General features: G+C 35.1%; 1 protein-coding gene across 1 annotated transcript in view; it reads left to right on the top strand.

Annotated features, from left to right (window-relative positions):
- Positions 1–20704, top strand: part of PSD3 (pleckstrin and Sec7 domain containing 3) — a 500329-nt gene that overhangs the window by 388319 nt on the left and 91306 nt on the right. The window contains 1 exon segment of the mRNA XM_039875742.1: positions 15378–15421. Within this exon segment, the coding sequence (XP_039731676.1) occupies positions 15378–15421 (44 nt within the window).

The following is a 20704-nucleotide window of genomic DNA, read 5'->3' as shown; positions in this document are numbered from 1 at the left end:
GTGTCATACTATTCATGTTACGAACATGAATTATACTCTAACAATAGTTATAAAAATATACTATTTTGTATAAGTACTTATAGTATGATATATACTATTCTATTATAGAAAAAATGAATTCTTATTATTGTCTAGTAGTTATAAAAATACTTTTCCCTGATATCAGCAGATATTACAATAAAATATTTGTTGTAGTTATTGTACATTAGAATAATACAATAAATATGAATTAAACAAGGTATGCTGTGTAGGTAGTTGGAGCAGAATGATTATAAAGATTCCATGATATATTAAAGGAGAACTTGAACTACTGACCATCAATTCATATACACTGTCATCATAAATTTTCTTAGCTATGAACTTAAGATTATGATCATGGATATCTTCCTTAGTGAAAACATCGTTTTTAAATAAGTCCCAAGCTGATAATAAAAAGTAAAAAAGTAAGAAATTAAAGAATATGAATAACATTGTTTGCTTTTAACTTCATAAACTCTAATTTCTAGTAAGTGTTTTAAACAACATAGCATTTATTGAAGTGGCAAATTTTATCACTCAATCTATTAATATTAAAGCATATATGTATATGTATATCAATATTGGGTCATGAGTCCGGCAGTTAAAGCACTGGCTTCGGATGAACCTGTCTTCAGATCCCCAGCTCTCTGCTCTATGACCTTTGGCGGGTTACTTAACCTTTATAAGCAAGCATTAGTTATACCATTTCAAAAGTGGAGATAATAATACCTCTCTCATACAGTTGCTGTGAGGATTCAGTGAGATTAAATGAAAATAAATCTCTTAGTATAGTGACTCACATAGTATGGCTTCATGGATAGCTATATTGTTATCATCAGTGGAATATCAGCTATTAAGAAATGGTTAGAACATGATCACAAAGTCAGAAACCTCATTAACTGAAACATCAAATATTCAGAAGTTTAAGTCTCTAAATCATAAACCAAAAAGTTTTGTTATATCTATTCAATGATTGTCATTGATTGTCGTTGTTACTTCCCTACAGTTTCTAATCACATCATTCTAATCAGAGTTTCAAAACTGTTGTCCTGTAGGACAACAGATGGCATTTTGTCTGGCCCATAGTGGTTTTGTTATTTTTGTTGCCGCACTTGAAAGTTTGTGAGCCTTGAACAATTTATACTTCTGGCTACTTCTGAAAAATAGAAAGAGTGAACAATAGTGAATCTACATTCCTGCCTGGTTGAAATTAGGCTGCAGCTGAGAATTAGCTGCCTGTCTAGATGGAGCTTTCTCTAATTCCTGAGAGTCTCTCTCTGGCTGTCTTTACGAATTTATGTTACCTGCCTATTTCTCTAGATATTTAGTCTTTGTTGTTGGTTTTTGTTTTTGTTTTTGTTTTTGATGTTGGACTAGCATTTGAACTTAATATTCAAATCAGTGCATTAGGATATGTTTACAATTTTTTTAATTGAGGCATAATTGACATATTAGGTATTCAACATAATAATTTGATATTTATATACATTGTGAAATGATCACCACAATAAATCTAGTTAACATCTGTTACCTTACATAGTTACTGAAAATATTGTTTTTCTTGTGATGAGGAATTTTAAGATCTACTCTCTTAACAACTTTCAAATATGCAATACAGTATTATTAACTGTAGTCACCATGCTGTACATTACATTTCCAGGACTTATTTATTTTATAACTGGAAGTTTGTTTTTTTAACCCCCTTCACCCATTTCTCCCATCCCCCACCGCCCTGATAATCACCAATCTCTATCTTTGAACATGAGTTCTGTTTTTGTTTTGTTGACTTTTGTTTGTTTTAGATTCACATATAAGTGAAATCATACTGTATTTGTTTTTCTCTGCCTGACTTATTTCACTTACCATTATGCCTTCCAGGTACATCCATGTCGTGAATGACAAGATTCTATTTTTATGGCTGAATAATATTCCATCATGTTTATGTATGTGGATATATAATATATACACATATATATATATATACACACAAATGTATCACGCTTTCTTTATCCATTCATCTATCAACGGACACTTAGATTGTTTCCATATCTTGGCTATTGTAAATAATGCTGCAATGAGCATGGGTGCATATAGCTTTTAGAGTTAGTGTTTTCATTTTCTTTGGATACATACCCAAAAGTGGATTTGTTGGGTCATATAGTAGTTCTAGTTTTAATTTTTTGAGGAACCTCCATACTGTTTTCCATAGTGACTGCAACAATTTACATTCCCATTGACAGTAGACAAGGATTTGCTTTTCTCCACATTCTTACCAGCATTTATTTCTTGTCTTTTTGATAATAGCCATTCTAACAGTTGTGAGGTGATATCTCATTGTGGTTTTGATTTCCGTTTCCCTGATAATGGTGTACATCTTTTTTCATGTACCTGTTGGCCAGCTGTATGTCTTTTTCAGAAAATGTCTATTCGGATCCTCCGCCCATTTTTTTATTTTTTTATTTTTTTATTTTTTATTTTTTTGCTCTCAAGTAGGTTGCCTTTTCATTTAGTCAATGGTTTCTTTTGCTGTGCAGTTTAGTTTAATGCAGTCCCAGTCGTTTATTTTGTTTCGTTGTGTTCGCTTTTAGTTTCAAATTCAAAATCATCACCAAGACTGATGTGAAGGAACTTACCACCTATATTTTCTTATAGGAATTTTATGGCTTCAAGTCCTATGTTCAAGTCTTTAATACATTTTGAGTTAATCTTTGTGTATGGTATAAGACTGTCCTTTCCCCCACTGTATGTTCTTGGCTCCTTTGTCATAAATTAATTGTCTGTATAGGCATGGGTTTATTTCTGGGCTCTCTACTCTGTTACGTCAATCTATGTGTCTGCTTTAATCCAATGCCATACTTTTTTTATTATTATAGCTTTATAATATAGTTTGAAATCAGAGCACGTGATGCCTCCAGCTTTGTTTTTTCTCAAGATTGCTTTGGCTATTCAGGGTCTTTTGTGGTTTGATACAAATTTTAGGATTGTCTTATTTCTATGAAAAATGCCTTGGGAATTTTGGTAGGGATTGCATTGACCTGTAGATTACTTTAGGTAGTATAGACATGTTAACAATATTAATTCTTTCAATCTATGAATGCGGCATATCTTTCCATTAATTTGTATCTTCTTTAATTTCTTTCATTAATATCTTGTAGTTTTCATTGTACAGGTCTTTCACCTCCTTGGCTAACTTTATTCCTAGGTATTTTATTCTTCTTTGATGCAATTATAAGTGGGATTGTTTTCTTAATTTCTCTTTTCGATAGTTTGTTATTAGTGTATAAAATGCAACAGATTTTTGTATATTGATATTGTATCTACAGCTTTACTGAATTCTTTTATTTTTTTGGTGGAGTCTTTAGGGTTTTTTTATATATAATTTGTCATCTGCAGATAGTAACAGTTTTACTTCTTCCTTTCCAATTTGGATGCCTCTTATTTCTTTTTCTTACCTAATTGCCCTATCTAGGACTTCCAATACTATGTTGAATAAAAGCGGCAAGGGTGGGGCATCCTTGCCTTGTTCCTGATCTTAGATGAAAAACTCTCAGCTTTTCACTGTTGAGTATGATGTTAGCCATGAGCTTGTCATATGTGGCCTTTATTATGTTAAAGGATATGTTTCCAGTTTTAATAAGGGGAAAAAGTTTTTTCTAAAAATTTTTGCTCAACAAGGAACTTCATATAAATATCTAATTATTATGTCATACACCTGAAATTAATATACTGTTTTATGTCAGTTATACTTCAATAAAAAGAAAGGCTCTTAGTGGCTATTTAGTATTTAAAGTTTTGCTTACATTTCAATAATGTTAATTGTATTAGCATATTTAAGTAACTTTTCCTAAGACACAGCAGCCATTTGGAAGGTAATCATATGTATAGAAAAGGCACTTTAGGAGGAATGTGCTATGTATAAATACTCATGACACTTTATTGATCAAGCCTACCTTCAAAATGAATGAATGAAATGTACATACATTAGTAAAAGTTTAGGGTATTGTGTTTAGTACAAAAGATAAATAGCAGTTATATTTTTATTCACTTTCACGGTTGCTGTAGTGTACCTCCAGAGTTGCTCATCAGATCTTTTGAGAGGTGTACCTATTTAGTATTATCTTTGTTTGCATTTATTTTCCTTTGATCATAATAAAGGAATGGTGATTCCTATTTTAGCTCACAAAGATATATTTGTCAACAAGCAATCAGGCAGCCCCATTTGCCCCTCTTCCCCCTTAGAGAATTAAATCAATCAATCTCTCATTCTCATTTTCTCTCTCTTACTCTCTCTCATCTTCCCTCACTCTCTTCCTCTCTTCCTTTTTCATTCTTGTTCATATGCAATTTTGAAGTGTTCATTTATTTATAAGAGTCATGCCTGGAATTTGAGGGCAGGTAGTGATGCAACTAATCAGCCATGGCAAAAAAAAAAAAATTAATGGAGGACACAGGAAAAGGGAGCAGGGACTAGGGAAAGAACTAGTTTGAGAATTTGACTGGGTGATTTCTGAGATTTTTTTCATGTAGCATCCTAAAATAATAGATCCGGAAGAGGACTAAAAAAAGATAAATGCAACTTTCTCATATTGCATATATAAAAAAGAAAGACCAGGCAAATGAAATAGTTTGTCTTTAAAGGACTAATTAGTGACAGTCAGATGCCCCCTTCTTAGATCCTGAAATTGGGTCTGTTTTCTTTTCTACTTAATTTTTCTCTAAATACATGTAATATAATGTCATATATTAGATACTGTGTATGAAAGTATCTTGCACATTGTAAATAGGAGGTAAAAGATTAGGCGATTCTGTTAGCTGACTAATTCTCCCTTAGATAAAGTTCCGTCAGGGTCAGCAACACATTTTGTTATCCTTGCATGAGAGGCTCTTGAGGCAGAGTAAATTCACCTGCACCTAACATAATGCCACTCTAGCCTATAGAATGTATTCAGAAATGTTTATTATGAAATGAATTATATATACTAATTATACTTCAGACTCCTTTTCAGTAAGATAAGGGCTTTCTAATTAATTATGGATTTGTGCTGGCCCATTTACTTAATGGATTCAGACACGTAATGGTTAGCTGTTTCTGCCATTGCAGGCTGGGTCTGTAAGTGTACCACAACACAAGCTTAAGGTAGTTGTCTAGGACATAGATTTTGACTCTGTTTACATGGCAGCTAGATCCAAAAAACAGATATGACTATAAATGTGGAGAAAATATACTTACTTATTTTGAGAAGCATGCTTCTGTCACCCAGAATGAGAGCTAAAGAGTTGAATGTTTACAAGGTTGCTTATGAATATATGTTTTTTAATGTATTTAATATACCTTCTTTAAACTTGGGTGCATGAAAACTGTCCAGTGGGTAGGGAATACAGTTTAAAGGGATTCTTTTCCAGAAACTCTTACTGCGTACCTCTCCCTAAAATGGATCTACCTATGAATACTCTCGTGGTCAGAGCTTCAGGCTATTTATCCTTTTTCACCTCTGCTTGACAGTTGCCTTCTGGCACTTAAAAAGAAAAACTTAGCTCTCATTCATAACCTTTTTGATACATTGCACATGTATAAAAAAGCCTGCAGTGGTGGAGGGGGCAAATGAAGAGTCAATTATAAATATTGGTTTTAGGGCATCTCTTTAGATGAAGAGGTAATGCAGTTTTTCAATATTATTTTAAGTCATAGAGAAGAAAATAAAAGTTGAGGATCATTGCTTTAAGATATTTTGAGTTTTTCTAACCAATTCGAAACTCATTTGCTATAACTAGTTTTATCATCAATTTTTAACCAATATCTTTTTCAAACTCCGTCTTTCTCTGATAACACTTCCAGAGTGGTGTGTATTTAATTATTAAAAGTCTGCTTGATCTGAATATCTGCATGGAGCAACATTGCACTTGAACAGATAGCAATGGTATTGACGGTGTCATAATTCTTCCTGGGTAATGATTTCATCATGGTCACTGTCCGTTTCACAAAGGGAAATCAGAAGCTATGTTATCCTCTGTACTTTTTGTAATGATTCGAGGAGCACAGGATGAAAAAAATCATTGGAGTTTAGCGATGATTGAACTAAAATACATGAATCTCATAGATTGCAAAATGTGCTTCCGGAGGCAGAGGGAGTCATGGTTGCACAATGCATGGTAATGGAGAAAACCTCAGAACCATCTGTGGGCTCTCAGCGATAGTGCTAAGCCTTGAATAAAATTGCATTTTATCATCTCAAGAAGCAATCAAAAGTGAGGAATAAAGACTTAAAAGTAAATTTAGACCAAGAGACCTTGATCTCTGTAATTTAAGCCATTTATTTTGCTTTCTTATTCTTAAAAATGAACTTCAAATTTGAAGAACCATTCTGTCCAGTTTAGTCTCAGTAGAAGTATTTTTTGTCTAGCTCCTGGGTTGTTGCAGGAATTTCAGTTAGAGAAAAGATTGTAAACTTGTAAAGCAGTGATTTTTAACCAAGATTTCATATCAAAGGTGAAGCATTTGGAAATAAGCATGTATAGATCCCTCCACCAGAACTATGAGTCAGTAGATCCGGAATGGAGCTCAATTATCAATATTTTTTAAGTTCCTTGGCTAATTCTGGTTGTACTCTCATAACTTCAGTTGAGAGCACTATAGTAAAAGACTATATTTTACCTAAGGGCTGACTCTGGAAATATTTCTGAAAATCAACTTGTGGGTATGATCATTTTTTGTTCAGACATCCATTTATACTCTAGCATATTTGTTTCCTAGGGTTACTGTAACAAATTACCATAAACTTGGCAACTTAAAACAAGTGAAGTATATTCTCTCACCATCTGGGAAGCCAGAAGTCTGAAATCAAGGTGATGACAGGGCTGCATTCCCTCTGGAGGATCTAGGAGAAAATCTATTCCCTGACTCTTCCAACTTCTGGCGGTCGCTGGCATTCCTTGGCTTGTATCTATAATCACTCTAATTTCTGTGTTCATCTTCACATTGCCTTCTCTTCTGTCTTAACTCTCTCTCCACCACCTTTTTATATAGACACCGCCCAGACCGGATGCTCTCCCCATCTCAAGATCATTAACTTAATCATGTTTGCAAACTTTTTGCTGTATATAGAGATATTCACAGGTTCCAGGGATTAAGAACCTGTACATCCAGATATGGATAGATCATCCAAACAGAAAATCAGTAAGGAAATAACATCCTTAAATGACACATTAGACCAACTGGACATAATTGACATTTACAGAGCCTTCCATCCCAAAACATCTGTTTATACATTCTTCTCTAGTGCACATGGAACATTCTCAAGAATCAACCACATACTGAGACACAGAGATAGCCTCAACAAATATAAGAGGGTTGAAATCATAACACCATATTCTCTGATCACAATGCTTTGAAACTAGAGATCAACTGCAGAAAGACATCAGGAAGAAACACAAATACATGGAGATTAAACAACATACTACTGAAGAATAACTTTGTCAGAGAAGAAATAAAAAGAGAGATCAAGAGATGCATATAAACGAATGATAATGATAGTACAACATATCAAAACTTTTGAGATATAGCAAAAGCAGTCATTAGAGGAAAGTTCATATCATTACAGGCCTATCTCCAAAAACAAGAATGAGCCCAAATAACCTAACACTTCATCTTAAAAAACTAGAAAAGGAAGAACAAATGAAGCCTGAAGTCAGTAGAAGAAAAGAAATAATCAAAATTAGAGCAAAAATAAATGAAATTGAAAACAACAACAAAAAAAACGATAGGAAAAATAAATGCAACAAAGAGCTGGTTCTTTGAGAATGTTAATAAAATTAATAAACCCTTGGCTAGACTCACTAAAGAAAAAAGAGAAAGGACACAAATAAACAAAATCAGGGATGAAAGAGAGGAAATTATGACTAACATCGCAGAATTACAAAGGATCATGCAAAATACTATGAAAAAGTATATAACACCAAATTTAATAACCTAGAAGAAATGGACCAGTAATTAGAAAATACAACCTTCCTGGACTGAATCAAGAAGAAATGGAAAATCTCAATAGATGGATCAACAGTATGGAAATTGAAACAATCATCAAAAACCTACCAAAAGTAAAAATCCAGGACCAGATAGCTTTACCGGTGAATTCTATCAAACATTCAAAGAAGATTTCATACCTATTCTCCTTAAACTCTTCCAAAAAAATCCAAGAGGAGGCAATACTTCCCAACTCATTTTATAAGGCCGATATTACCCTGATACCAAAACCTGGTAAAGATAACACAAAAAAAGAAAACTGCAGACCAATATCTCTCATGAACACAGGTGCAAAAATCCTAAGTAAGATACTAGTGAACCGAATACAGCAACATATTAAAAAGATTATACACCACAATCAAGTGAGCTTCATCCTAGAGGCTCAGGGATGCTTCAGCATACGCAAATCAATTAATGTGATACACCACATAAACAAATTAAAAAATAAGAATCATATGATCATATCAATAGATGCAGAAAAAGCCTTCAACAAGATACAACATCTATTTGTGATGAAAACACTTAACAAAATCGGTATAGAAGGAAAGTACTTTAACATAATAAAGGCTGTCTATGACAAACCCTCAGCCAACATTATACTTAATGGTTAAAAACTAAAAACCTTCCCTCTAAGATCAGGAACAAGGCAAGGCTGTCCACTATCGCCACTGTTATTCAATATAACATTGGAGGTCCTAGCGAGTGCAATCAGACAAGAGAAAAGGCATCCAAATAGGAAATGAAGAAGTCAAACTGTCACTATTTCTAGATGACATGATTCTCTATATAGAAAACCATAAAGACTCCACAAGAACACTACTAGAAACAATAAGCAAATACTGTAAAGTCTCCAGATACAAAATCAACATTCAGAATTCCATAGCTTTCCTATGCTCTAATAGGAAAAAGAAGTAGGAAAATTAATTCCTTTTGCAATTGCAACAAAAAGAATAAAATACCTAGGAATAAATCTAATGAAACATGTGAAGGACCTATATAATGAAAACTATAAGACCCTATTAAAAGAAATCGAAGAAGATACAAAGAAATGGAAAGATATTCCGTGTTCTGGGATCGGAAGAATCAACATAGTTAAAATGACTGTATTACCTAAAGCATTATACAGATATAATGCAATCCCCATCAAAATCCCATCGGCATTTTTTAAAGAAATAGAACAAAAAAATCAGATTTGTATGGAAGCATAAAAGACCCCAAACTGCCAAAGCCATTCTGAGAAAAAAGAACGAGGCTGGAGGCATCACACTGCCCAACTTCTAATTATACTACAAAGCGATAGTAATCAAACGGCACGGAATTGGCAGCAAAAGAGACACACAGACCAGTGTAACATAATTGAGAGTCCAGAAGTAAACCCATATTTATATATGGGCAAATAATTTTTAACAAAGAAGCCAAAAACATGCAGTAGAGAAAGCATAGCCTCTTCAATAAATGGTGCTGAGAAAACTGGAAAGCCACCTGCAAAAGAATGAAACTGGACTGTGGTCTGTCACCACACACCAAAATTAACTCAAAATGGACCTAAATATAAGACCTGAAACAATGAGATGCATAGAAGAAAACATAGGAAGTAAACTGAAGGACCTTGGACTTAAAGAGGATTTTATGCATTTGACCTCAAAGACAAAGGAAGTGAAAGCTAAAATAAATCAAACTAAAAAGCTTCTGCTCAGCAAAAGATATCATCAACAAGGTAAAGAGAGAACCATCCTAATGGGAAAATATATTTGCAAGCAACACCTCCGATAAGGGCCTAATATCCAATATATACAAAGAACTCATACAACTCAACAACAACAACAACAACAACAACAACAACAACAACAAAATGATCCAATCAATAAATGGGCAGAGGACCTGAACAGACACTTCTCCCTAGAGGACATACAAATGGCCAACAAATATATGAAAAGATGCTCAACATCGCTAGCTATTAGGAAAATGCAAATCAAAACCACAATGAGATACCATCTCACACCTGTTAGAATAGCTATAATCAACAGAACAAGTAATAACAAATGTTGGAGAGGATGCGGAGAAAAAGGAACCCTTTTACACTGCTGGTGGGGCTGCAAATTGGTACAGCCAATATGGAAAAAACAGTATGGTTTCTCAAAAACTTAAGAATTGATCTACCATATGATCCAGCAATCTTTCTACTGGGTATTTACCCCAAAGACTTGAAAACCCAAATCCAAAAAGATATTTGCACACCGATGTTCATAGCAGCATTATTCACATTGGCTGGGACATGGAAGCAACCGAAGTGTCCTACGATAGATGATTGGGTAAAGAAGCTGTGGTACATATATACAATGGACTATTACTCAGCCATAAGAAGAAATGAAATACTGCCATTTGTGACAACATGGATGGACCTCGAGATAATCATGCTAAGCGAAATAAGCCAGACAGAAAAAGTTGAAAATCACATGATATCACTTATATGTGGGATATAAATCTAAAAGCAACAAATGAACAGGACAAACAAACAGAGACTCATGGATATGGACTATAGGCTAGTGGTTACCAGAAGACTATAGACTAGTGGTTCCTAGTGGGGTAAGGGAGGAGGGGGAAGGTAGACAGGGTAAAGGGAGTCAAGTATAGGGTTTAGGAGGAGAGTGAAGTGAATAAAGGGGATCAAATATATGGTAGCTGAAAGAAACTGGACTTTGGGTGGTAAACACACAATAGAATATACAGGTGTCAAATGATAATATACACCTGAAAATTATATAATTAAGCAATGTTACCCCAATAAACTTAATTTAAAAAAAATAAAAAGAAAAATAAAAAGAACCTGGACATCTATTAGGGTTCATTATTTAGCCTCCCACAACTGGTTATCATTAATATGAGCTGCTATGGTTCATTAAGGTTGACCTGGTACCTTTATTCACTTATCCCAACTACCAATTCATGGCCATAGAGAAATGGCAGCCTTTCATGACAGTGTTTACCCACAAACCTTGGTCTCTTGGAGTTAGGTCAGATAACCAACCCCTCATAGCTAGAGATAAAATATTTTCCTGAGCCGTAGAGTATACCTCCACTTTCAGCCATTCATATGGCAAATACCTTTGGTGATAAATGGGCTAAGATTATAGGATCAGTACAGCAAACCCATCATCCTCACCTACAGAGGCATTTCAAGCATGTGTCCTAGCAGCAGTGGCTCAAATTTAAAGCTCATCTTTTAAGAACAGACTACTACAGTGACCAGCATTATTTGAATCTATTCTAAGTCATGCATTTACAATGCTATAAAGTTTGGTTTTAGGAGGAGAAGATGTAGTTAGTTTTAGTTAGTTGATAGAAAAGAATGTAGTTAGGTGGCTGTAGTTTCTTGATTCCTAAGGAAAAAATGTGATTTCTGAAACAGTTTTTGAAAACCAGCTACAGGACCTTGAGAGAAGTTAGTTAACATTTTCCTCATCTATGGAAGAATTTGTTTCATGATCTCTTAGGCCCCTTTCAGCTCTGAAATTCCATTTTATTGTTTCTTGATTGGAACTTGAGAGTTTTAACAATTTGTCCTGAAACCATTATTACTGAAAGGCTTGTTCTTGTGCCATTAGTAGGCAGGTACAGTATGGAAAAATTGATAGAAAAATTCTTGGATTCTTACTTGAGTATATTTTATGTTACCATAAACTACTCATCTTGGACTCTATTAAATGCTTTATACCTATACAGTTTACTAAGATCGAGAGCATACGTTCTCAGTTAGGTCTTTACTGAGTGTGTGCTGCTTTGGGAACATCCAAGTGCAGCTGACATGTGAATCTGAAGTTCACAAAAGTTCACATAGATTGAAAAGAAAACCCTTCAGGTTCATCCACATTGAAGAGATAAGATGAAGAAGATAAGAGAAATGAAGAAGATTATCCAAGGAGACAGGAGGCAATTCAGGAGACTGTATCGTGTCACTGAAAATAAGGAAAAACATACTTGAGAGTGTTCTGTGCTACTGAAAGGTGAAGAAATGCAGGAACACTAAAAAATGGCCTTGAATTTAACAGCAAGGAAGGAGTTTATCATGATCAGTTTTAATGATGGAACAGGGATGAAAGTTGGATTGCCTGAATTGAAGAGATTTAGTGGAGATAAATATTGCACAAAGTTCTCTCTGAAACTTGGATTAAAAAAAGAGAGGCTGAGGAACAAAGGGTGGTCACTAAATTGCAGAAGCAGGCTTGGGAGAGACTTGCACATATTTGAAAGCTGATAGAAAAGAACCAGTAGAGGAGGAGATGTTACCACAGAAGAGGAAGGTATCAAGACCAATGTTAGACACTTAGCCTTGCAGAGAAGGGGTACTCCTCTCACCATCAAAAAGGAGGAAAGAATAGATGCCAGTGAAGATGCGTTTTAGGGAAGATGGCAAAAAGTTAAAGGAGGCTCACGAATGAAGGCTCCGCTGCAGTATGAGATGACGAATCTGCAGTGGCATTATTTTGTGCTGTTGTTTAATTTTCTCTATTATTGCTGAATTAGCCACATACAAATGGAGGTGGCTGTGAGGCTCAGGAGGATTGCATTAGTGGCTAGGTCAATGCTAGCATCTCTTTAATAGATACCCCAGCCCCTTTGGCTTCAGGGATGGGCCCAATCAAAGAACCTCATCTCCCAACCACATGGATTCGTCCATGGGGAGGACAGGTGACCTAACTCACACCAACAGGAACCTTTTCAAACTGGAGCTGGGAGAAAGAACTGTTTGTTTTCTCTTATGGAGAGACACAAAGATGTGAATCGATGTTGCTTGTTGTGGACACATTTCTTATGTAGTAAAGAGAAGGAGTGGAGATGTTTGGGGTGGAAAGAGGAGAATTGTTGAAGGAGAGCGGGGACAGTTTTAAATTCCTGTGTCCCTGAGACCAGCTTCACCTGTCTCTTTTTATGATTTGGCTACATAAACTATTAGGTCACTTTACTGTTAAGATGGTTAAGTTTAGGTATTTGCGTTTGAAACTAAAGAAACTTTAACTACTAGTATATGGGAAGTCAGAGTAGGATTGGTCAAAGAAGTTGAAGATATTAACGACACCAGTTGAGATGCTAGAGCTTGGGGGTGTAGTTTGCACAAGAGAGGAAGTGATGGCTTTTGGGCTAAGGATAGAGAAATCAAGGGAATTCACTTCTTAACTAAGCTAAGTAGATAAAAGGATAGGAAGTTGTAGTGACGGTATAGGAGTGTTAGATGCATTTGCAAAGCAAATTTTTCTGTTTTAGAAAAATGATCATAATAAAGCTCTAAAAAAATTCATGAAAATCTCTGTAATTTTGTGATTGAAAAAGGGTAAGGATAACATCTGTCTTTTAGATTTGTCTGTTATATACATGGGGAGAGGATTTGACTTAAGATATAGCAAGTTCGTCGAATTTTACAAGACACTTAGTAATAGATTTTTGTTGTACCACATGCAGCTGATTGAATAACAAGAATTTTCTAATTTGGACCTCAGTATCTCTAAGCAAAATATTCTCATGGGCGAAAGAAAATTGAAAACCTTTGTTGAAGGGCAGAATTGAATGTATTAGAAAAAAATCTAGATACTTACATATCATTTTCAACTGTCTACCTTTATGACCAGATTTTTTTTTTTTTTAATCTTTACTACATTGTTAAATTACTCCGGGTAGTATCGAGTATGATGATACATAAAGAACCTTTAATGATCTGTCTCTTCAATTGCAGTTTCTCAGCCCGCTATTACTTGTGGGTTCAAAATGGCTCATACAAGTAATAGAATCCATTTAAAAGGCATTTATCCAGCAAGAGTCTCCCGAGTCTTGAGCTAGACATCAACTCTCTGCGCTTCTCTAAGTGCAGCCTCGTGAGACATTAGCTGTATAATAGGTTGTAGTTCTTGACTATATTTGAGTTCTTCAAAAAAGCTTATTCATTTTACAGCATGATCTTTGTGCCTTTATTTACCTGTTATTTTACTTTCATCTTTTATCATTTTTGCGTTTGAGGACACGTTTTACTATGTCCTGATAGTGATGAAATGTGTCCTAATTTTTTACTCCCATAATTATCCAATAGTTAAATTGACTACTATAGCCACACTGAAGAATTCTCACAGAATCTGTCAAGATACTGGCTAAGGATACATGAATGGAATCTTAAATAATATAAGATCTGTAATCTAAATATATTTGTACTGAATTTGGAAGTGTTTTCACTGAAAAGGTTGTTTTTATGCACATGTAGACTGTTGCCTACACTCGGACTGACATAGTGAAAGACAAGGGAATACGAGGCAGTTCTCCCTCTGCTCTGCGACCTGGGAAACTCTGAGCTTGCCATTTCCTCTGTTGAAAGATGAGGGGGTTGGATGGCATCTGACCCGCCTTCTCCCATCTTGAAGTAAATGAAATCTTTGCTGAGTCTAAGAGATCCCAGTCCTTCTTTGAAGAAAAATGTTCCAACTTCATTTTAATGTCATGCACCCACTTATCCTTTTCTTCAGTATAATTTGCTGTTGTGGTTTTGTATCTTAGAGATGCATTTCTGTTTTCTTTTATAACATCTTACTCAAAATTAAGAAAGTAGAGATGTAGAGTAGCATTTTCTTGGATCATTGGCGTAGTGAAACAACTTAATTACAAGGAGCTTATATGTAATGCCAGAGCTGGGAAAATCAGCAGTTTTATGCTGCCTTTGTCATTATGGCTACTGAGGCTCTAAAGAAGCTTTCTCCTTGCCCCCTTACTACCTCACACATGCCAGCATAATCCTAACTGTAAAGCACAATCATAAAGTTGGACTGATTAAAGCTGCTTAAGTCATTGCTATAGAAACTCTGACATTATTCTAAAGTGATCTTTCATAATCTGACTTTAGTCCCCCTTCCATGTATCTTGCTCATTAAGTTGTGAGGAAAATAGTTATATTTGCTTTATTAATGAGAAAGGTATGAGTATTCCAATATCCAAACTAGTGAAACTACAAGACCATATTTTGAATAAGAAAAATAGAGTACATGATCTAATTTTAATCATATCCTATTTTAAATAGGATACAAATATTACAGTAATGTTTTCCTGTGGTAGAAAGCAGTACAGTATCGTGTGTTTGATTTATAAAAGACAGTTTTTACTTTGTGAAAATCTCTTTCACAAAACACTGCTTACCCTGTGCTTGTTTACCTCAACTGCATTCCTCATCCTTGCAGAGAATGGTCAATAAGGGGCTTGGGAGCTGCTTGCTGACTTACTCAAGCCCTTTTGGCTTTGATCATTGTCTGAATTCAAAATGTGGAACAGAATAAAAAGAATAATTCCATCTTGTTTTCTGTCTTCACAGGCTCTGTACAACTCAATCAAGAATGAGAAGCTTGAATGGGCAGTGTAAGTATGCTGGATGTCAGCTTTGTAATAAACAAACTAATTGCTCTTTTCTTACTGTCTTTTTTATACCTTAGAAGTGATCTTAGAGAAGGATTAAATATGCATGGACAGTTCTCATTTTTCACCAGCATCTTACCTACTTTGTATAAAACCTAAGTATCCATGTCTTTTTCTTGGTACCCAGCATGCTCCTATTCTGCTTTTAATCTGGTTGCTATGCCTGTAGCCATTTATTGTCTTTTTAATGTATCATTTTTAAAAATAGCATTCTAAAAGAAAATCTGATAAAATTACATACATTTCAAACTCTAATACAAACGTTTTTGGTACCATTCATTTATTTTAATCTCTCCTTCTTGTCATTGTAGATCAAAGCTTTCCAATCCTATTTCCTGTGCCACCAATTATACCAGGATATTGATAGATACACTTGAGAAATGATAGATTAAATAAAGCTAAAAAAAAAAAAAGTTTTTAACTGCAGAACTTCCAGAAGCTTATATAATGCCAATTTATATTGTCAGTCTCTAAGAGAATAGAATTTGCAGTGTTTCCTGAACCTATCTGACAGCAAAATGTAGTGTTTCAGGTACATACTTTGAAGATACTATGACAAATAAATTACACCTAACTCTGTGTAGACCAACAATACCACTCTTGTTAAATTTTTACTGATCAATGCGGGAGTTAAGAATTGATCTTTAAAAAATTGCTAGGGAAGAATCTTTTAAATTTTTAATGAAGTTGTAAAGAAATTAAGTCAAAATATGTTTTTTGATTAGAACTACATGTGAATTTTATTTTTGATTTCCACTCATATTAAGCATTCATAAATATTTTTCTACCATGTCACCTAACATAGAAATTTGCAATGAACTTAAGTTTACAGAATCATAACAAAAAAAATAAAAAATATCAATACCACTTGAATTGTTTCCACTAATTGTAAGGTCATATGGTACTGTTTGAAATTAGGAATTCAAAGTTTAAGTTGATACCATAATATTTACAACTATATGTGATGGCTTGTGTCTCTGTATGTATGTGTGTGTATGTGTGTGTGTATCATGAGATTCACTTAATGAGTTTTCCGTGAAATGAGATTAATAAGAATTCATGGTCTGAGATCCAAAGTGATAATTTTTTATTTATCTCTCTTTAATGAAAGTGGATTTCCTAGACTGTCATAAATGATGTACTTAGAATCTTGCTGAAATATTAAAAGCGTATCCTGACCTATGCAGAATATCGACTCTAGAAAAAAATTAATAAAAATGAAATAATTATTAACATTCACACTAAGGGAGAGAGTATTTTAAGGATTCTTTTATAAAGTTGTTTTAAAAAGCGAGTCAATATACTCCTGAGGATCTGTTTTGTAAACCTAGGTTTTTGATATATTGAATTTGTTACAGTATACTTTATTTGTATTTACGTAGTGGCAATTTGGTGCAAGAAAACTTGATCTTGGGGCCTTATGCATGTGTGGGGGTAGGAGTTTACCCAAGAACTTCTATCTCCCTCTTGTCAAGTCAACAGAGCATCATGTTTAGGAGCCCAGATCCCAGGGTCAGATGGGTTTAGGTTTGAATTCCAGCTTTGCCACGTACTAGCTGGATCACTGGCCATGTTCACCTCTAGGCCTCAATTATTGAGCCTCATATAACCCTCAGATTGACACTGTGAATATTCTAAAACACTAAGCATAAAGCAAGTTATCCCTCAGATTATGGTAACTAATATTGTTAAAGCCCTGATTTCTATCTGCTTTGTCGTTTTCCTTTTTGTTTCTCTCTCATTTCAGTGCTTTCACATTTATTCTTTATCATCTACCAAGAATAAAGCATTAGAGTAGTTTATCATATAATTAATTTTCTTCACCTTTAAAAGATTGGATAAAATGATCACAACTGTCCTCAGTTTTAATATTCTGTGAATTAAAAAGTTTTTCTGTTAGTGTTTCTCAAGCCGACTTCCTGTGGAAAGGACACTGCTGGTCTTAGAGGCCGTAAAACAATTAGTTTATGGGTCAATGTGATGTCCTCTCTGAATTCCTACAGAGATAAAGGGTCAATACCCAAATCTTTTCGTCATTGAGTCCTATTTTGATCGTAAAGTACCTTTTAACAGCTACTAAAACTAGTGGTCCCTAGAACATACTTTATAAAGAAAACCCTACTGTATGTCAATTTGTATGATCCTTCAGATGAAGAACTAAGCTTTTTCCTTGATAAATAAGTATGAGCAGGTATGTAATTATGTGCAACACTGTGCTCACCCGGTTCTCCTTGTATCCTCTGATCACACCTTCTCTTACGCACTTTCCTCCTATAATTCATTAATGTTGGTACCTCCCAAATATCAACACTTAGAGTTGTCATCTTTCACTAAAAGTGCCTTTCTCAGCAATCTCATTCATTCCTAAAAATTCATTCCTAAAACTGCTGTATCTGTAAAAATTCTTCCCAAAATATATATACAGCTCTGACCTCTTTCCCAAATCTAATTTATCTTTTTGCAGTTTCCCGCAGGATATTTCCAAGGGCAGTTAGCACTCATCATCTGTCTGTAAGCTTTGTAATGTGTTCTCTATTTCTATTAATGAAACCAGTATTTCCCTGCTTACCTAGATTTTGGCCTCTACGTCACCTTTGGCTCCTCCCACGCCACCTCACTCACTGCTGCAGAAATGGCTTCAGAGAGTTGCTCTTCTTCATTCCTGGTGCTGCATCAGAATTCAGACATCCTTGCTTTTTGCCTCCTGACAAGTGCCTCCATCTCCAGCTTCTTTCCTCTGCTTTAACCTATTTTGAAGTATGCCTCTGCTCTAAAACTTCAGTTAGGCTCTGCACATTCTGCCAGTAATCTATTTTATTTTCCACTGTATGTTCACACAGCCTACATTTCAACTAAGCTGACACTAGGTGCTATTCCCTGTACTTGCCCCATGGCTTCTCGCCTTTTTGCCAATGTTCATAAAGTAACCTCTGCTCAGAATCTACATCCCTACCATTCCTTTGTGTTCAAGCCTACCATCCTTTATAGCCCGGCTCATAATCTCTTCCATGACTTCTTTCCTAATCTTATCAACCAGAAATAATCCTAGCCCTTAAATGTCCTTTTTACCTTATCTAATGATACCATCAGTTTCTACTCCCCATGATAGTTATTTGTAGGAATGTCTCATTAGACTGTAAGCTCATTAAAGAAATGATACATGTCTGGATTTGTTCCTTTAAAGCTTCCTTTGCTAAGCATAGTGATTATATGTAATAAAGTCTGCATAAGATGATAGAAGAAATAATGACAGCAATGCAAAGAACTACATTTCCTAGAGTATCAGCCTACAGTTGGGTAGTTTAAACAATAGTTATAGGGAAGATGATGCTGCTACAAAATTTGCACAATAATGTGTACTTACATGGGGGGTATCTTGATGTTGATTTTAGAACCTCAGAAGAAATCAAATTACAGATTCACAGAATGTTATAACTGGAGGGACCTTGGAGGTTTTTAGTTCATTGGATTTCTAACTGGGTTCCATGGAGCCCTGGGGTTCCAGGGAGATGTCTGTGGGCCACTCTATGTCATGTGAGTGAAGGGAAAGGAGGAAGATAAGAGGGACCCAGTTTTGCCTCCCACAAGCATCGTGCCTCTTTGAAATAACCAAAGCAGCCCTACTTTTATCTTTTTAAAATATATATTTGTTCTACTTAGTATTTTTTTATAAAAAGTATCTGTACTTTAAAAAATTTTTTTGGAAAAACACTACGCCAGTCCAGTGTTCTCATTTTCTCATATGAGGAAAGTGAAGTCAAGAAGCATTCATTAACAGATCCAAAGTCACGGTTAGCATAGGGGCAAAGGCAGGATTTGTTTCCCCTGGCAGCAACATGCTGCCACTCTTCTCTGTCGCTACATTCTCAAAGTCTTTGCTGGGCAGCAATCTCGTCTTAATGTTTCCATGCCAACTTTCGATTCAGTGTAGATAAGAAAGTTTTATATTAAATTTTTAGTCTCATTAAATCCTTCTAGAACTACTGGTGTTCTCCCAAGCAAGTTAGGTATCTAGGATCATTTATTCCTCATGCAATCTTTAAGTAGCTACTCCTGTGCCCGGCCAGGTGCTGTACCCTAGATGCGAATATGAAAAAGACAGGCTCTCTACCTAATGAGAACACAACGTAGCGGTGGGTGGGAGGGGGTGGACTGTTCAAAGATGAAAACATAAAATTGTAGTGAAGAGTGCAGTTAGCCAAATTGCCTCGTGGAAGATCTCAGCTTCCTTCATGCAGGACAATTACCATTTCTTTCCCAGTGCCTTTGCTCAGTTGTACATTATTCATAAAGCATCTATTTGTTGACCTACTTTGTACTAGGCAGGATACTGGAAATTTGGGGAGAACGGAAATATATAAAGCATTAAAGCGTTTTCCCTTGCCTTAAGAAATTTTACAGCTTAATACAAATGATGGAAAAAACAGGTAAGGAGTAAGGTACTCTCTCTGATTGGGATGGGGTGGGTGAGGTGAGATGAAGAGGCTATGGGAGCTTATCCCTTATGTTAAAATTGCTTAGAATTGAGCTACATGAGGCTCTTCAGAAAATACAGCAACTCACAGAAAAGAGAAAATAAAATAAGTGCGGTATTATTCATTAGGAAAATTAATGGTCTTCTTTTGTTTATTGCTGTTATTGTACAACAGTGTTTAGGAGATGTGAGAAATCTAATTTTTAAAATTATTAAAAATTCATGTATCCAGCCTCACTTTAATTAAGACACAATAAAACTAATTTTAAGTAATGTGCTTCTGGGCTCCCCATTTCCCTCATCCTCTGGGTTGCAGCAGCGTTGCCTTTCTTATCATCTTGCACAGTTGTTCTCTTTAACTCTGAATAAGCATTTTTAAAACGTCCCATCATCGAATAATCTTTGCTGTTTTGTATTCACCTATAACTCATTTTATAAAAGCAGTTTAAAATCTTTATCATCTGTGCTGCTAAATTAAATCGTTTTCTGTCTGCCCTCACATATCGAAATATCCTGGCTGATTAGGTGAGGTGGTGGCACATTGGGATCTTTCTGTCTTCCAGATCGTGTGTTAGGAAAGCCCTGAGCTTTGAAAAGTATGGTTTTAAATGCCAGCGGTTCATTGTTAGGCTTTTTTTCTTTTTTGTCGTTATGAACTTTAGTTATGGCTGTTCTTTTCAGGAAACCAATCCTGCCCATTTATTGGCTGATTTTAGGAAGGAGAGAAAGCTCTTCAAAGATATCCTCCCTCC

Source organism: Pteropus medius, unplaced genomic scaffold, assembly GCF_902729225.1.
Source record: "Pteropus medius unplaced genomic scaffold, Ma_sr-lr_union100, whole genome shotgun sequence".
Lineage (NCBI taxonomy): Eukaryota > Metazoa > Chordata > Mammalia > Chiroptera > Pteropodidae > Pteropus > Pteropus medius.
This window is presented reverse-complemented; position numbering and strand designations above follow the sequence as displayed.